Here is a 15644-nt window from a genome sequence, read left to right on the forward strand (position 1 = left end):
ACAGAAAATCAAATTATTTATTCAAGTCTTCAGCTGGGGAGAAAAAAACACCAGTGTAGCAGAGAGAAACACAGGCTAGACAAGGCAAGGGCTATCATTCCCAGCTTCCAGATGCAGGGTCCCCTGATGCTCCTGAGCCTCTCTCTGACCCAGGCCTACCTCTTGGAGGCCCTTTGTGTTTCCCCCACTCACAAAAGGAAGACTCCTCTCAGAGGATGAGTGTCGCTACCAGGGCAGGGACCACTTAGAGATCAAGTCTACTTAAACACAAGACCTGTTAGCTGGTCACATATACTGGCCCTCCCCCATTCCCCATATATAACAGGGATCAGGGAAGGCATTTCATAGTGTCAGAATGGAACTGTATGAGTGTCCCTTATGCTTAAAGGGGGTGTGTGTGTGTGTGTGTGTGTGTGTGTGTGTAAGTGTAACAGCTGAAGAAATTTTAACATTGGAATTAAAAATTGCACAAAATTAGGTGGTTTTGTCTCCTATTGTTGCAAAACAACTTTGTTTGGTTGTAGGAAGGGTACAGGGTTAGGATGAAGCCTAGGATTAGTTTTTATTAAAAAAAATTTTTTTTGAGTGCTGGTGCCAGGGATGGAACACAGGGTGTTCATGCCGGTGGTTCAGAAGAGGATTATTTGAGCCCCAGGAGACCCTCCACTCTGCTAAGTCAAGGAAGAATTCCGGTAGGCCTAGATGACTGGCAACTCTCACAGTCTGACTTAATTCCAGATGCAGGACAGCACCCTCTGCCAGTGACGGCCTATGCCACAGACACCACGGGGATTTCGGTGACTACATTGTTTGGACTGTATCCTGCCAACTCCAGTGGGTTCGACATCTGTGTGCCTCATTGCCTCCTCTGGGTGGCTTCTGATGCAAGCCTGGATTTGGGGAACCTCTTCTCTACTACCTAAGACTCAGGGGACGATAGCAGTCCACTTACAGATCTCCAGAGTGTGATATAGGACTCTGGCAGTAGGAAATCCATCTAATTGGTTAAAGAAGGCTTCAATGTAGTCTGTCATTAAACTCACAGTTTTAAATTTTTCTTGAATTCTTTTATCTTTATATTTCCCATGTCTTTTATAACATGTGGGGTGTGGTTGGTTCTTGGGATTTTGTTGTTGAAAGTATGTATCAGTGAAACAAAGAAGTTAATTGATGTGGCTGGGATTCAGTCTGGGTTGGGCTTTTTGTGTTATATTCTTAGTAGCAAAATTAAGTGGCTAGATTCCTTTCATCACCCCTGGTTGGGATAACTGTGTCCCGGATGCATGTTGCATGCTGAGGATGACGCCTTGACTTGGCGTGGTCTGCACACAGCAATGATGAGGCATCTGTATTGCTTATCCTGGAACACAACTGTTGGACCCAAGGGCAGCTTGCAGGTATTCATGCCAAGAAAGGCCAGACACATGAGTCCCCAGGGCAAACAGCATGGGGCTAGGCTCTGTGAGCTCAACTCCGTGTGACTCTGTATCCTTTTCCATATCCCACTTTATGCTCTAAAATCAGAAATCAGTGACCTTTGACCCTCAGGTCCCGCCTGCTTCTAGAAGCCTGACTGTTAATCAGCATCTACCAACTGCTTTTATTTTCTACTGCCACCCGCTGGGCAAAGAGCACTGTATAGAGTGCTCAGGGTTGGTGTCCTCTGGAGTTTGGTGTGTGGGGCTGGAGGAAGAGATGTGGATGAATCTGTGCTCTCCCTTCCCCTGCTCTGGAGGAGGCAGAAAGGGTGAGTGGTACCTTGAATGCCCGACAGGTAGTGACAACGGCCTCCTGAAGGAGTCTTCCTTTGCTTTGGATCTTTCCAAATTGGAATTCAAAACACTGACACCAGAGTCATTCTTATGCTGTCCGCTGTTCTTAGTCCTGTCCCCACCCTGCGGGGCATGACTTGGGGAATGGGCAAAGCCTCAAGACGGAGCCCCCATTTCATGCCTTAACAACACAGAGCAGGCCCTGAGATTCAAGTTACTTCATGGAGAGGATCGGGAGGCAGGTTGACAACTCGAGAATGTTGTCCTCATGCTCTGAACCACTACTCGAAGGTAAAATTTAAGTCATGCCATGCTTAAAGATGTCCTTGAGAGCAGTTCAACGTCAAAACGAACTTTCTTTAGGCATCAGCTCATGGTATGGCTGTCTGGTTTGAACTGTTTAGGAACATTGCTTTTTTAAATTTTTTTCCCTTGAAACACATAGCAAGCCTCGAAAACAAGCTTGTTTTTTCTGGGGTGTGGAACGTCTTAAATGATTGCTGATTTTTAGGTTCAGCAAAGGAGAGTATGGAAAAGACATGGGACACAGACTTGATGGGAGAAAAATAGTCACTGGTTAGGGCTCAGTCTAGGGAGCACTCAGGAAGTAAGGAGGTCACCCATGGTTTAGTAGGCTAGCAGAGTAAAAAACCAGGCAATTGATAATTTTTCTTATGGGCTTCTGAACATCTCCTTTTCTTATCCAAAATTTCAAAAACCCTTCCCTTCTTCCTTCCTTCCTTTCTTCCTTCCTTATTCCTTCCCCTTCCCTCCCTCCCTCCCTCCCTCCATCCCTCCCTTCTTTCCTCCCTTCCTTCCTCCCATCTTTCCTTCTTCCCTCTTTCCCTCCCTTCCCCTTCTCTATCCCCCACTCTTTTGTATTCAGCAAAACTGGTCTTAGTTCCCATGTAAATGAACTTTAAATCTTAATTTCACCATGGCCTCTGTATTCTACTCAAATCACCCTCCTCTGGCAGTGAAGGACCACACAGATAATCTGAAGTATTAGCACAGTTAATTGAAGAAAGAGAAACTACAACTTAAAACATCCGAAGCCACAGACTAAGCAGGCAGCTACTGAAACGGCAGGTTATATGTTAAAGAAATGCAGACAGACTTGAGCCGCTAGCTTAATAGGAAAGCCATGAATATAGTTGATGGATTTATGCATGAAGTCGCTTGACCGAATTGGTTTGGCTTATATCAGTTCAAACTCTTGGTGGGTGGAGAGTGGTGATTCTTTACCTCACTGTTTGTAGATTGTTCTCTAGATATGAAAGAATTTGAGATCTTGAGACCAGGTTGGGAGCATTTCTCCTCACTCATTTCTGTTGGTTTCAAAGAACAGCGGGACTTGGAGATAACCCGATTGGCTTATGGTGATCTGATAATTACAAAATGTATCCTTGGATTTGTAGGCATTATTTACATTTAATTCAGAGATATCTCACTATCTATTATGTTTAAAGTCCAGAACTATGTTTCTAACTCATGCACATGTATGTGTATATACATTGTATTATGACTACCCGTTAAAACGTTCACAGAATAATATATATATGCATGCCTGTAAGGAAAGAGGCACTTATTATATTCTTTAATACTTATTATATTCTTTAATTAAAAAAAATTAAATGTCACAAGACGTTCTTAGGATTTTAAACCTAGATTTTGGATCACCTGAGTAAGTACTTGGCCTAAATTAGAAAAAGTCCTATGGGACCATGGGAGAAATTTGCACTCAGATGTGAAACTTTCTTGTCTTTGAGAAACACCCAACAAAGAGTCTCCTTTCCATATAATTTTATCTGTGAACATAAACTGTTGGTATGTGGCTCCTTTGCAGATGAGAAGGCTATTCCTTCCTTTCCTTCAGTAACCAGAGAGATGAGCCTTTATTTCCTGTTTCCACTTCTTCCGAGAGAAGAAACTAAACACAGACGTCATTTTTGCCCTCCTCTTACTAACAGTCTGCTCTCCAAGTAAAAGGAGAAACCGCTGTTAGGCCAGTCTAGTGCGATTCTGGATGAGCTTTAAAGCCATCTCCTCTAGTCCCTAAGTGAGCGAGTCAAAGCATGCTCCCCTAACTCTCCTCTTGCACTATTATTCCTGTCGCTCTGAAAGGCCTGCTCTTAGCTAACAGTCCTTCCTCCCATGTTCTTAGCATCCTTTTCTTATTAATCCATGTAATTTTCAAGGTACATTAACAGCCGAGAAGCTTTATAAAGGGTAGAGAGTACCTTAAGGATTCGCTGCCTGCCTTCTAACAAGACCCGTTACAAACAACTGCAGGAGACAGCTCAAGGAGCTTTGGGTAATGGCTGGTGCCGTAGCGGAGTGGAAATCTTCCGAGTAGAGACACTAATATGAGAGATCATTTAGCTGAGAGAAGATAATGTGAGATCGTTATCATTTCTGCTCAAGGAACTATAACTTCAAAAATCTCCTTGAAAGTCAGGCGAGACCTGAATGCCAGGAAAGAGGGCAGGGAAAATGTCTGTGTTCCAAGGTTTAGGTTGGCTGATGAACGGGATTCTGGGACCAAAGCCTGGCTATATCATCAGAAAGCCCCACACTCTAGCTGAACACAGACTGACCTGAGGTGGGGAGATGGTATCATAATCATTATTTTAGAACTGCTTGAAATAATTTATTGAACATAAGAGTTAAACGCTTAGCAAAGAATATGTGGAGTAAGTGGGACCCTAATCACTTGAGAGTAGTTTCCAGAAAAATTGAACTCAGGATAAATTAAGCGAAAGCAGAATGTGTGAAGGAAATGGGTTTGCTGGAGGCACAGATGCCACGTTGGCTTGGAACGGGCCAGATGAGGAAAGCTGGGGTCTCAGTAAAGTGGTGATTTGGGTAAACAAGCACAAGGCTGCTTCCCTTAATGTCAAGAGTTACGGGTTTTGCTCACAAAGCTGGACAATCCTTCAATATAGCTGTGTGGAGACAGAAGGAAGGTTTGTAATAGCAAGGAAAAGTAAAACCAGTGTTTTCAGGTGGGTGTGGGTTTTGTTTTTGTTCTTACATCCTTTACTCGTTCTTAACGAAGGCCCAGTAGATTAAAATAGGCCAATTATAAGCAGCCCCCAGGGCCTCCACACTTTGAAGACAATATCTAAAGTTGCTTACAGTTCACTAAGGGTCAAGTATAGTTGAGAATTTTTACAAGATGATGTACTTGACTCGTACTTTTGATTCTCACTTGAGAGTCAAACCAGTCTAGACTTTCCCTGAGTCCATGATGCATGGAGAAGGAACTTAATTCCTTGTCTAAAACCAGGAACATGCTTGGCAAGGTCAGAAAATAATCTGAGGCCAGGGCTCTGGGAGGACTGAGATTTCTCTTCCTGCCCCCCCTCCCTTGAAGGACTGCAGTCATCAGTCTTGCCAAGCCTGTGGTACACTTGAAATATCCCTGGTTCTCTTTGGGCAGTTTTGCTTGACTGGCTTCTTTCTGACTCTGTCCTATTGTATGATGGTTTTCTGCTGACCCTCTAATGTTTTTCCTGCACACTGTATAGAAGGTGCTATATTTCTTAGTAACCTTTCTTGGGGTATGGCACAGCTTATGCAAGATTGCCGGATCCCAACTTTCCTGGCCTCTGTATTTTCTGATGCTACGGTCCTCCCTGTTAGGAACAACCTGCTGGTCCAGGTCCCTTCTCTCAGTATGTCCTTGGGTTCTGCCACAGTACTGTAGCATTCCTATGAGGTGGGGAAGGTCTACAATTTCTGTTTTGTTCTTTGGAGTTAAAGGTTCTGAAGTCAGACTACTACTAAAGGAGACTGGGGCAAAAGAGCAAGTATATGCCAAGGGTAAACATAACCTTCCTATGTCCAACTTTAAATGAGAATTTTATGCAACAGTAACGAGGCTATTACCATCCTGCTTCAGACAGGTTTTTTTTGTGAAGAGTAATGATTTCAGCTGGAGAAAGCCTATGCAATACTGTGTACCCCATCACCAGTAGCCTGAGTCATTGCTGCTTTTCCTTGATAAAGTATCTGTGGTGACGTTAGCATGTTACTAGTGATTGAATATAGTCATCGTCTCCTTACGCTTCAGCCTCCTCCACAAACTGCGAACAACTCACTTGTGCCAACCAGCTTAAAAAAAAAATCAAACAGATGAGCATAAAGTTTAGTTTGGAAAACTGAAGTGTTAGGAGGATGGACTTCATAGACGAGCCCCCTTGTCTTGGCTCCTGACTATACATTATGTGAGGTAGATAGGATGTCATGAGGAGCCGGCAGGAAGGCACCTCATGTGGTAAGTTATCATGGAAACTTTCTCCCCCAAACAGTGTCGGGCATTTGGCAAGCTGTAGGTAATGACATAAATCCACGTTGGCATGGGGGAAAGCCTAGAGTCTGCTATAGAAAAGCATTACATTCAGTGAAAGCATCTAAAACCATGGCAACCGAAGGAAGGACCACAGCGGCATTGTCAGCAGAGGTGCCCAAGCGACGAAGCAGATGCACATACACCGTTCTGCGATGGTGGGGGCTGGCAGGGACATGGAGACTGGGCAGCTCATGCATTACAGGTACAGTCTATCACAGGGAGCACTCGGGACAGGGCCTCTGACCTGTGGTCTAGAGGATTCTTACCTTTTTGACATCCCTGACCAAGTGGTACAATGTGTTTGAGGGCCCATGTCTCTGAAAATGATAAAGAACAATCAAACAGTTTTGCTAGTCAGGGGCTCCGGGTGACGAGGCAGGAGGGAGTTGGAAGGAAAGGTTCTGGCTAGTGGAGGGCGGCTCGTGGTGCTAGGCCTTGTTCTAGTTGCTCAGTTGTGTCTGTCACTTTGAAACCAAGTCTGGCTGGATTTCGGATCACATGTTCTCCAGAAAAGCGTATTTGAAGTTGTAGGTTCAAACTTTGTCAGGGCGATTGCCAGCTAATAGATACCTGGACCAAGTGGTGTGGAAAGAGCTAGTTTCCCAGCAGGACAAAGCAGAGGGTTTGACACATTGCCATAGAAACACTTTCATTTGATTTAATGTAGTTTTCCAATCTGTCATCAAAAACCTTGTCTCAAAAAAAGCATTGGCCAGCTTTCTCTGCAAAAGGCCAGAAAGTCGGTAGTGAATGCTTGTAGACTATACAGTCTTTCTCAAATCTATTCAGCTGTTATTACTGTATGAAAGCAGCTACAGGCGGTACGTAAACAAGTGAGCTTGGCTAGGTTTCAACAAAACTTTACTCATGGTCACAGAAAATCAAATTTCATAGAAGAGGGCTTTTTACTGTGTAATCTCAGCTGTCTTCAAAATCACAGCCCTCCCCCCTCAGCCTTATGAGTTCTGGGATTACACACAGCTGCTGCTCTATCTGACTGAATTTCATAAATTTTAACATGTCATAGAGTATTGTGGCTTTCTTTGGTTGTTTCAACCATGAAATATAAAAGAAAGTCATCCTTAGCTCCCAGGCTGGACAGAAATAGTGACTGGCTTCATAGTTTGGCGACAGCTCCCTGGCATCTGACTTAAGGAAGGTAATAAGCTAGCTGGGGAAGAAGAGGTCAGCAAAGGGTATGGATGCATCGAGGCTTAGGATAAAGTAGATGAAGCCGGGTAGTGGTGGCACATACCTTTAATCCCAGCACTCAGGAGGCAGAAACAGGTGGATCTCTGTGAGTTCAAGGCCAGCCTGGTCTACAAGGGCTAGTTTCAGGACAGGCTCCAAAGCTACAGAGAAACCCTGTCTTAAAAAACTGAAAAAAAGAACAGAAAAAGGTAGGTGATTTGTTATTCTGTGGTCTTTCAGGAGTAGGGATGCTGAGTAAAGCACGGAATCCCAATGAAATTTGATTTTCAGAAGAGCAATGATGCCCCATGCGATACTGGGAATATAATATATAGTCAGCCCTCCATGCTCATGATGTCTGTATTTGTTGAGGCCACCACTGGATTGAAAACATTTGGGAGAAATTGTGTGTGTATTGAATATGTACAGGTAGGTTTCTTATCTTTCCTCAGAACAGTGGTTCTCAACTTTCCTAATGCTGTGACCTTTTAATACAGCTCTTAAGGTTGTGGTGAACCCAAGGCATAAAATTATTTTGTTGCTACTTCATAGATGTAATTTTGCCACTGTTATGAATCGTAATGTAAATATCTGATACGCAATTCCTATCGGGTCACCAACCGCAGGCTGAGAAACACTGCTTTAGAAGACACGGGCTAATAACTGTTTCTAAGGCATTCACCTTGTAGTGGGTATTGTACATGAGAGTGTAACGGTCCTGATTTAGTTGCTTCATTATTAGCTTCCAGAAAGAGGTTATTTGAAAAAAAATGGATGATGTGTGTAGGTTCCATGCAAATCTGATGTCATTTAGATAAGGAATGTGAGCATTTGCAGGTGGCGTTTTCTTCTGTGCTAACTCCTAGGACGACTCCTATGAGCTATGAAGGACAACTATATTTATGCTAACACCCATTGCTTATCTGAAAACCAAATTCTGCTGGTGTGCGGTAGCTACTTTCTAAATCTGACAATATGACTGCAGAATCCGAAACACTGGGGAATGCTCTGGGCTTGAGGCTCCTGGCCCCAAGCCTGGGTGTGTGTCGAGGGATCCCAGAGCTTCCCGGGACACAGTTTTCTCCTCTTTACAAAGAGGAGAACGACACTGCTTCTTCTGATTGGGCTACTTGAGGATTAAATGATGCGATGCCTCCTTATAAAGTTAATAAACGGTGCTCAGCTTTCAGTAAGAGACAGATAACATTAGTGTTACTGTTACCATTCACTGTCTCATAATTTTTCTCAACATGGAACTGCAGGTGACCACCGTCAGTTGGTTGGAGTAATGAAACTTGTTGACCTAAGGTCCGGGACCAGGGTTTTTCACATTCTTTTTGGCTTTCCTAGGCTTTGAAATGAACTTTCCACCCCAACGCTGTCTAACTGATGAGTCGTGATGCCCAGGTGTATTTATTTCTCACTGTAAGTCTCAGTGATTTGAGGCAAGACAAGCCTGCAGGGAAAGCAGAAGCCTGGGTCCCCTCTGTCAGCCGGCTTCCCTCCTCTAGCGGACTGAGATGAAACACACTGGTGTTATCTGTTTCCTGCCTCTTGGTGAGGAACTGTCTATAACGTGTTGCATGCACGGTACCAGTATAGACATTGTGGCCAGAGCATGGAAAGGAAACTGAGAAGAGGCTTGGGGTTAATTACTGGAATCTCTCTATTGTTTCTTAGAGACTTAGGACCTTCGATAAAGTACTCCTTAGACCCCGTCTATACTTTACACTTTTGGGACCGCAAAATTCATGTTGAGCTTCATGTCAGTACAGCAGTGTGAAGAGGTGGGACTCTAGGTGATTGGGTCACAAGGGTAGGGTACCTACTTTGTAAGTGGAATTGAGGTCTAGACAAAAGATGGTCCCCACTCTCGTACCTCCAACCTTTCTGCCCTAAGAGGACTGTGTCTGTCTCTTGTAGTGGATGCATTCCGGAAAGGGAGAATGGCTTTCACTGCATGATGAACCTACTGGTCCCTTGGTCTTGACTTCCAGCCTCTAGCACTGTGAGAAAGAAATTTATGTTCTTCATAAATTACCCAGCCTCAGGTATTCTGTCGTAGCAGCACAAACAGACTAAGGACCACCTCAGTTTTCTCATCTGTGAAATGGCAAAAAACAGCACCAGTTCTTCAAACTTGGGTGGCTCTTTTGATGAATTCCGCTGCAAAGAACCACAACCATCACAAAACATTTTTGGACTCCAAGGTATTTTATACTATCGTGAGAAAAATGAACTTCACCACTCTGAGGCTGACATAATGACACAGAATACTTAATCAGCCTGCTTTGGTGCGAAACCAACCCTCTTCTGCCATATTTGTCTCAAATACCCCCGAGGCTTATGGAATCCGTGAGCTCTGGTCAACAGAGTCTTGCTGGTGGTTTTGTGTTAGAATCTGAGAACAGTGGCCTCTGATGATCATGTCCCCTTTTGCCTAAGATGCTGACAACTGAGCAGTTAAAACAAGGGAAGTCGTGGTGACTTGGTATCTGTAGGTTATCCAGGTGCCAGGGAGGAGGGCATGGGAGGAGCGATCCATGCATTACAGGAGAGACAGGAAAAGAATCACAGACATGGGGGTGGGTGGGGCAAGGCCGGAGAAGGCAGACAAAGAGAAGAACGGAAGCTGGAAGGCATCTTAGCTTGGCCCTACCGTGTTGTACAGTTCCTCTAGTCTGGAGATGGTGAGAAAACGGTGCATGCTTACTCCATTCTCGATGAGTAATTTTACAAAATCCACTCTGTCCAGAACCAGGGCGTCCAGCATGGCTTGCTCCAGGGACCCTACCTGTAATTTAAGACCTTCAGTTAGTCTGCCCAGAGCAGAGAAGAGCAGTTCCTCCGTGCTAACCCAGAGGGCTTGAAACAGATTGGGGGCCTGTGAAAATCTCCAGATATACCAGAGAGAACCGGTCCCCGCCTCTGACTCTCACCCCCGCCCCGCCCCCGCCGTCCCCCCCCCCCCCCCCCCCCGCGCCACTCTTGGACTTACAGATGTAGAAGCTACTTTCTCCCCTAAATCTCTTACTCTGGAGCTTCAGGACCCCAGGTTTTCCTCCTGCCAGATTCTCTGGGTTCTGTAATGCCTATGCAGGCAATGCTAGACGCTCCCCTCCCTTAATTTTTTTTCTTCCGTAGGCTCTGAATGAGGGCCCCGGATGACTTAAGGATAGGAACCCAGGTAAACAGAGCCGAGGGTCCAATAGGCACTGAATCTCTGGGTACAAATGGACACTCCAGAGAAAAACCGGGTCCACTTAACTAAAACAATATATTTTCTAGATGGAGCACTGACTGGGATTTGTATTCGTTTTACAGTTTTCATTTATTATTATTTTTTTTTGTCAACGTCTAGATTCCTTGACAAATATGCCCCCAACTAGCAGTCCCTGATCACCGTGAAGACAGGTGCTCAGCTGTGGCCAGAGCTTCTGGGAATGGAAGGTTTGGGGATCCTTACTTCCAGGCTGCTGCTGGGCTGGCACCCGTGGGTGGGTGCGTACATCCCATTTCCCAAATTCTTATTTTTGGCAGCCAAGCAATAGAAAAAAAAAAGCTACGGACAGTTATATAAAGCTTTGGTTCACTTGTGCCGGGTATAGGGCAGACCTGTGTTCAGCCACCAGGACCAGATGGTACCTGCACACAGAGGCCTGGCCCAGAAGCAAACCAGCATGAATGCCAGCATTTGGCGGCGGCAGCTTCCTCCTTCTGCTCTCCTGAAAGATAACCAGTAACATACAAATCCTCTCCTGCCTTTATTTTAATGTTATCTTATCTGTATCTTTAAAGATAGAATAAAAATAGGATTTGCATTTGAAAATTGCTGAGAAGAGCCCGGGAAAGGTTGATGTGCGCTTACTTGTATGTTCCACTAGGTGGCAGCATGTCCCCAAACGCGAGAAGGGCGCCCAAGCCCCGTGTAGTGCTAAGCAAAGGGTGATTGCTCCTCCCCCCCACATCCGCCCCAATTTTCTGAGCCTCTTTCAGAGGTTCCTTAAATATCATTGCCAAGCACGTGGGCTTTTCAGGGGTAACGATGTATACTCTACCGGCCACTGTTGCCCGTAAATAAAGATCTGGCTGCGAGCGATGTCAACTCTGTTCCAGGCTAAAGCCAAGCTCAGTTGGTCTGGGGCAGATGCATTGGCTCCTGTGCAAAGTGGGAGAAAAAAAGAAAGGAGAGAGAAACAGTGGTTAGTCATGCCAAGAAGAGTCTCTCAGCCACTCCTCCAAAGATCCTTCTTCTCCAAGGGCAAGCTAAGTAGCTGTGTGACTCCATTGATACTGTGGGGGAGGATCTTTCTTTGTCACGGTACTTTCCTGTGCACCGTAGAAAAATTTCATGATTTCATTCATTCTTTCATTCATTCATCACCTGTCTGTCTGTTTATTTAAGACAGGGTCTCAATATGTAGCTCAGCCTGGCCTTAAACTCATGGATATTCCCAGCTTGGCTTCCTGAGTGCTGGGATAAGAGGTGTGTGCCTGGCCCTCGTTACATTTCAGCCCCCAACAGTCAAGTGTGGCTAGAAGCAGAGATGACATTTGTGTCTCTACAGAAGGCTTCACTGTGGCAGGCAGTCTGGATGAAGCATGCAGTCCACACACGCAACCCTCAGGAACTGCGTAGCTGAGCACAGGTGCAGCCTAGAAGGCAGCAGGAATATCTTGCAACCTCTGTCACCCATCTTGTGGCTGGGACCTCTATACGTCACTCTTCTGTCATCTTTGAAATGGGAGAAATAAGAATTATCCTATTTTATTCAAAGGAGATGCTGCGAGTCTGAAATGTGATTCTATGAGTGAATTCACATGCCAATGGTTTCCCCCCCTACACCTTATTGACATCCTTGTATGGAGGAAGAGGCCTCACTGCATCCCGGTACATTTTTACTCTACTGAGTCTACTATTAGCCGGGGAAGTAGTCTCCTCTGAGTCAGAGAACTTGAAAATTGAACACATGTTTGGCAAACTTTTAGGGCTTTCTCCATGTTAAGATAAGGAATGTCCCAAGGAATACTGGACATTGGCTCTTGCTCTCTGTATTGGACCTGTGATGATGCTCAAGTCCAGTTATGCTAGAGTGACAGCGGAAGGTCACCCAGATCCTAACACGGAATAACAGAAGCATTCATTATGGTGCAGTGAGATTCTAGCCAGAGCCAGTCACTGGGAATTCTGCCCAGCTGGGAAGGTTAGACTCAACAGAAGGATCCACTTCCTGCTCACCATACTATGAATGTATGTGACTCTCACCTGTTGCCACTTGTCAGAATTACCAGAGGATCTTTACATTATCACTATGCCAGTACCTATACCAATTCAGAGACATTGCTTGAAGAAGTGTCTTAAGCCCTCAGATGTTTCCAATGTGCTGCAGAGGCAGAGACCTACTGGCCCGCATGTCTCTATTTATGTCTACCCCATGCCTTGTTCTTCTGGACTCTGCAATATTGATGCTAAGACTAAGACAAACAGGACTGGAGAGATGTGAAGTGCTTGCTAAACATGTACGGGGATGTAGTAGGAGCAGTCGCGGACTGTGTCCTGCCGCCCAGCTAGCTTAACCCCCGAAATAACTGCAAAGAAATTGTATTAATTTAATTACTGCCTGGCCCATTATATCTAGCCTCTTCTTGTCTAACTCTCACATCTTGGTTTAACCCATTTCCATTAATGTGTATCGCCACCTGACTTTGGCTTATGGGCGTGAGTCTAAATAGCGTCTGTCTCAGGCAGAAGAATCATGGCGTCTGCCTGACTTTGCTCTTCTTCCCAAAATTCTGTTCTGTCTTCCCCACCTACCTGAGTTCCGCCCTATCAACTAGACCAAGGCAGTTTCTTTAATAACCAATGAAAGCAACAAAAATACAGAAGGACCACCTACACCACGGGGACCTGATCTCCATGCCCAGAAGAAACATAAAAGCTAGGCATGGTGGCTTGTGCCTGTAATCCAGTCCTGGAGTAGTGGGGTGACAGAGAAAGGAGGGCCCCTGGGGCTTGCTGATGCTCCAGGTTTAGTGAGCCACTGTCTCAAAATAAGGACTAGAGGAAGATGGAGAGGACTAGAGGAAGATGATGGAGAGGACTAGAGGAAGATGATGGAGAGGACTAGAGGAAGATGATGGAGAGGACTAGAGGAAGATGATGGAGAGGACTAGAGGAAGATGATGGAGAGGACTAGAGGAAGATGATGGAGAGGACTAGAGGAAGATGGAGAGGACTAGAGGAAGATGATGGAGAGGACTAGAGGAAGATGATGGAGAGGACTAGAGGAAGATGATGGAGAGGACTAGAGGAAGATGATAGAGAGGACTAGAGGAAGATGATGGAGAGGACTAGAGGAAGATGGAGAGGACTAGAGGAAGATGATGGAGAGGACTAGAGGAAGATGGAGAGGACTAGAGGAAGATGGAGAGGACTAGAGGAAGATGATGGAGAGGACTAGAGGAAGATGATGGAGAGGACTAGAGGAAGATGATGGAGAGGACTAGAGGAAGATGGAGAGGACTAGAGGAAGATGGAGAGGACTAGAGGAAGATGATGGAGAGGACTAGAGGAAGATGATGGAGAGGACTAGAGGAAGATGATAGAGAGGACTAGAGGAAGATGATGGCGGAGAGGACTAGAGGAAGATGATGGAGAGGACTAGAGGAAGATGATGGAGAGGACTAGAGGAAGATGATGGAGAGGACTAGAGGAAGATGGAGAGGACTAGAGGAAGATGGAGAGGACTAGAGGAAGATGATGGAGAGGACTAGAGGAAGATGATGGAGAGGACTAGAGGAAGATGATGGAGAGGACTAGAGGAAGATGATGGAGAGGACTAGAGGAAGATGGAGAGGACTAGAGGAAGATGATGGAGAGGACTAGAGGAAGATTCCTGGTGTTGACCTCTGACATGCACATGAACACACATACACATTAGTGTGTACAGCACACACACAAGGGTGTGTGTGTGTGTGAGAGAGAGACACTTTTATTTATTTATCATTTTAAAAAAGAAAACAAACTATCTTTTTTAAAATTTTATATACCAATCCCAGTTTCCACTCCCTCCTCTCCCCCTCCCCCCCCAACTCCAACCCTCATCCACTCCCCAGAGTGAGCAAGGCACATTGCTCCAAGAAAGGACCACTATATCCAGGATGAGAAAGGTGTCTGTTTAAAGAGAATGGGTTCCAAAAATCCAGTACAAGCAGCAGGGGCAAATCCTGGTGTCACTGCCAGTGGCCCCACAGTCTGCCCCAACCATACAACTGTCACTCACATTCAGAGTGTCTAGTTTGGTCCTATGCTGGATCCTTCCCTGTCCAGCCAAAGTTGGTAAGCTTCCATTAGTTCATGTAAGCTGTTTCAGTGGGTGAACCCATCGTGGTCTTGACCTCTTTGCTCATATTCTTACTCCTCCCACTCATCAACTGAACTTTGGGAGCTCAGCCTGGTGCTCTGTTGTGGGTCTCTGGCCCTGTCTCCATCAGTTGCTGGATGAAGGTTCTATGGTAACATTTAAGATAGTCATCAATCTGACTACAGGACAAGGTCAGTAAGGGCACCCCCTCCTCTAATGCTTAAGGTCTTAGCTGGGGTCATCTTTGTGAACTCCTGGGAACTTCTCTAGTGCCAGATTACATGCTAGCCCCATAATGGCTCCTTCAATCAAAGTATCTCTTTCTTTGCTTTCCATCTCTGACTTCCCCCATCTCAACTATGCGATTTCCTCAAGCTCTCCTCTCCACTCTCCTCTCCTTCTCCTTCCACTCAGCCCTCCCTCATCCCCACCCCCATGTTCCCAGTTTTGTCAGGAGATCATGTCTATTTCCTCTTCCCAGGGGGATCTATATATGTTTTTCTTAGGGTACACCTTGTTACTTAGCTTCTTTAGGGTTGTGGACTATAGGCTCGTTATGCTTTGCTTTACAGCTAGTATTCACCTATGAGTGAGTCCATATCATCTTCATCTTTCTGGGTTTGGGTTACCTCACTCAGGATGGTTTTCCATTTGCATGTAAATTTCAAGATGTCATTGCTTTTTACTGCTGAGTAGTACTCCATTGTGTAAATGTACCACATTTTCTTTATCCATTCTTCAGTTGAGGGGCATCTAGGTTGCTTCCAGGTTCTGACTATTACAAATAATGCTACTATGAACATAACTGAACAAATGTCCTTGTTGCATGATTGAGAATCCATTGGGTATATGCCCAAAAGTAGTATTGCTGGGTTCTGAGGTAGGTTGAGTCTCAATTTTCTGAGATACCGCTATACTGATTTTCAGAGTGGTTGTACAAGTTTGCATTCCCACCATGAATGG

At 45.2% G+C, this 15644-nt stretch overlaps 1 protein-coding gene across 27 annotated transcripts in view; it reads right to left on the reverse strand.

Annotated features, from left to right (window-relative positions):
• The window catches only part of Trpm3 (transient receptor potential cation channel subfamily M member 3), a 522878-nt gene that overhangs the window by 90689 nt on the left and 416545 nt on the right, over nucleotides 1-15644 (reverse strand). For all 27 annotated transcript variants that reach the window (XM_085693719.2, XM_085693715.2, XM_085693717.2 and 24 more), the window contains 3 exons: nucleotides 11376-11476; nucleotides 9977-10111; nucleotides 6393-6443 (listed from right to left, as the gene is read on the reverse strand). In XM_085693719.2, coding sequence (XP_085549845.2) covers nucleotides 6393-6443; nucleotides 9977-10111; nucleotides 11376-11476 — 287 coding nt within the window. The remainder of the gene's footprint in view (nucleotides 1-6392; nucleotides 6444-9976; nucleotides 10112-11375; nucleotides 11477-15644) is intronic.

This window comes from Myodes glareolus, chromosome 7 (genome assembly GCF_982192425.1).
Source record: "Myodes glareolus chromosome 7, mMyoGla1.1, whole genome shotgun sequence".
Taxonomy (NCBI): domain Eukaryota; kingdom Metazoa; phylum Chordata; class Mammalia; order Rodentia; family Cricetidae; genus Myodes; species Myodes glareolus.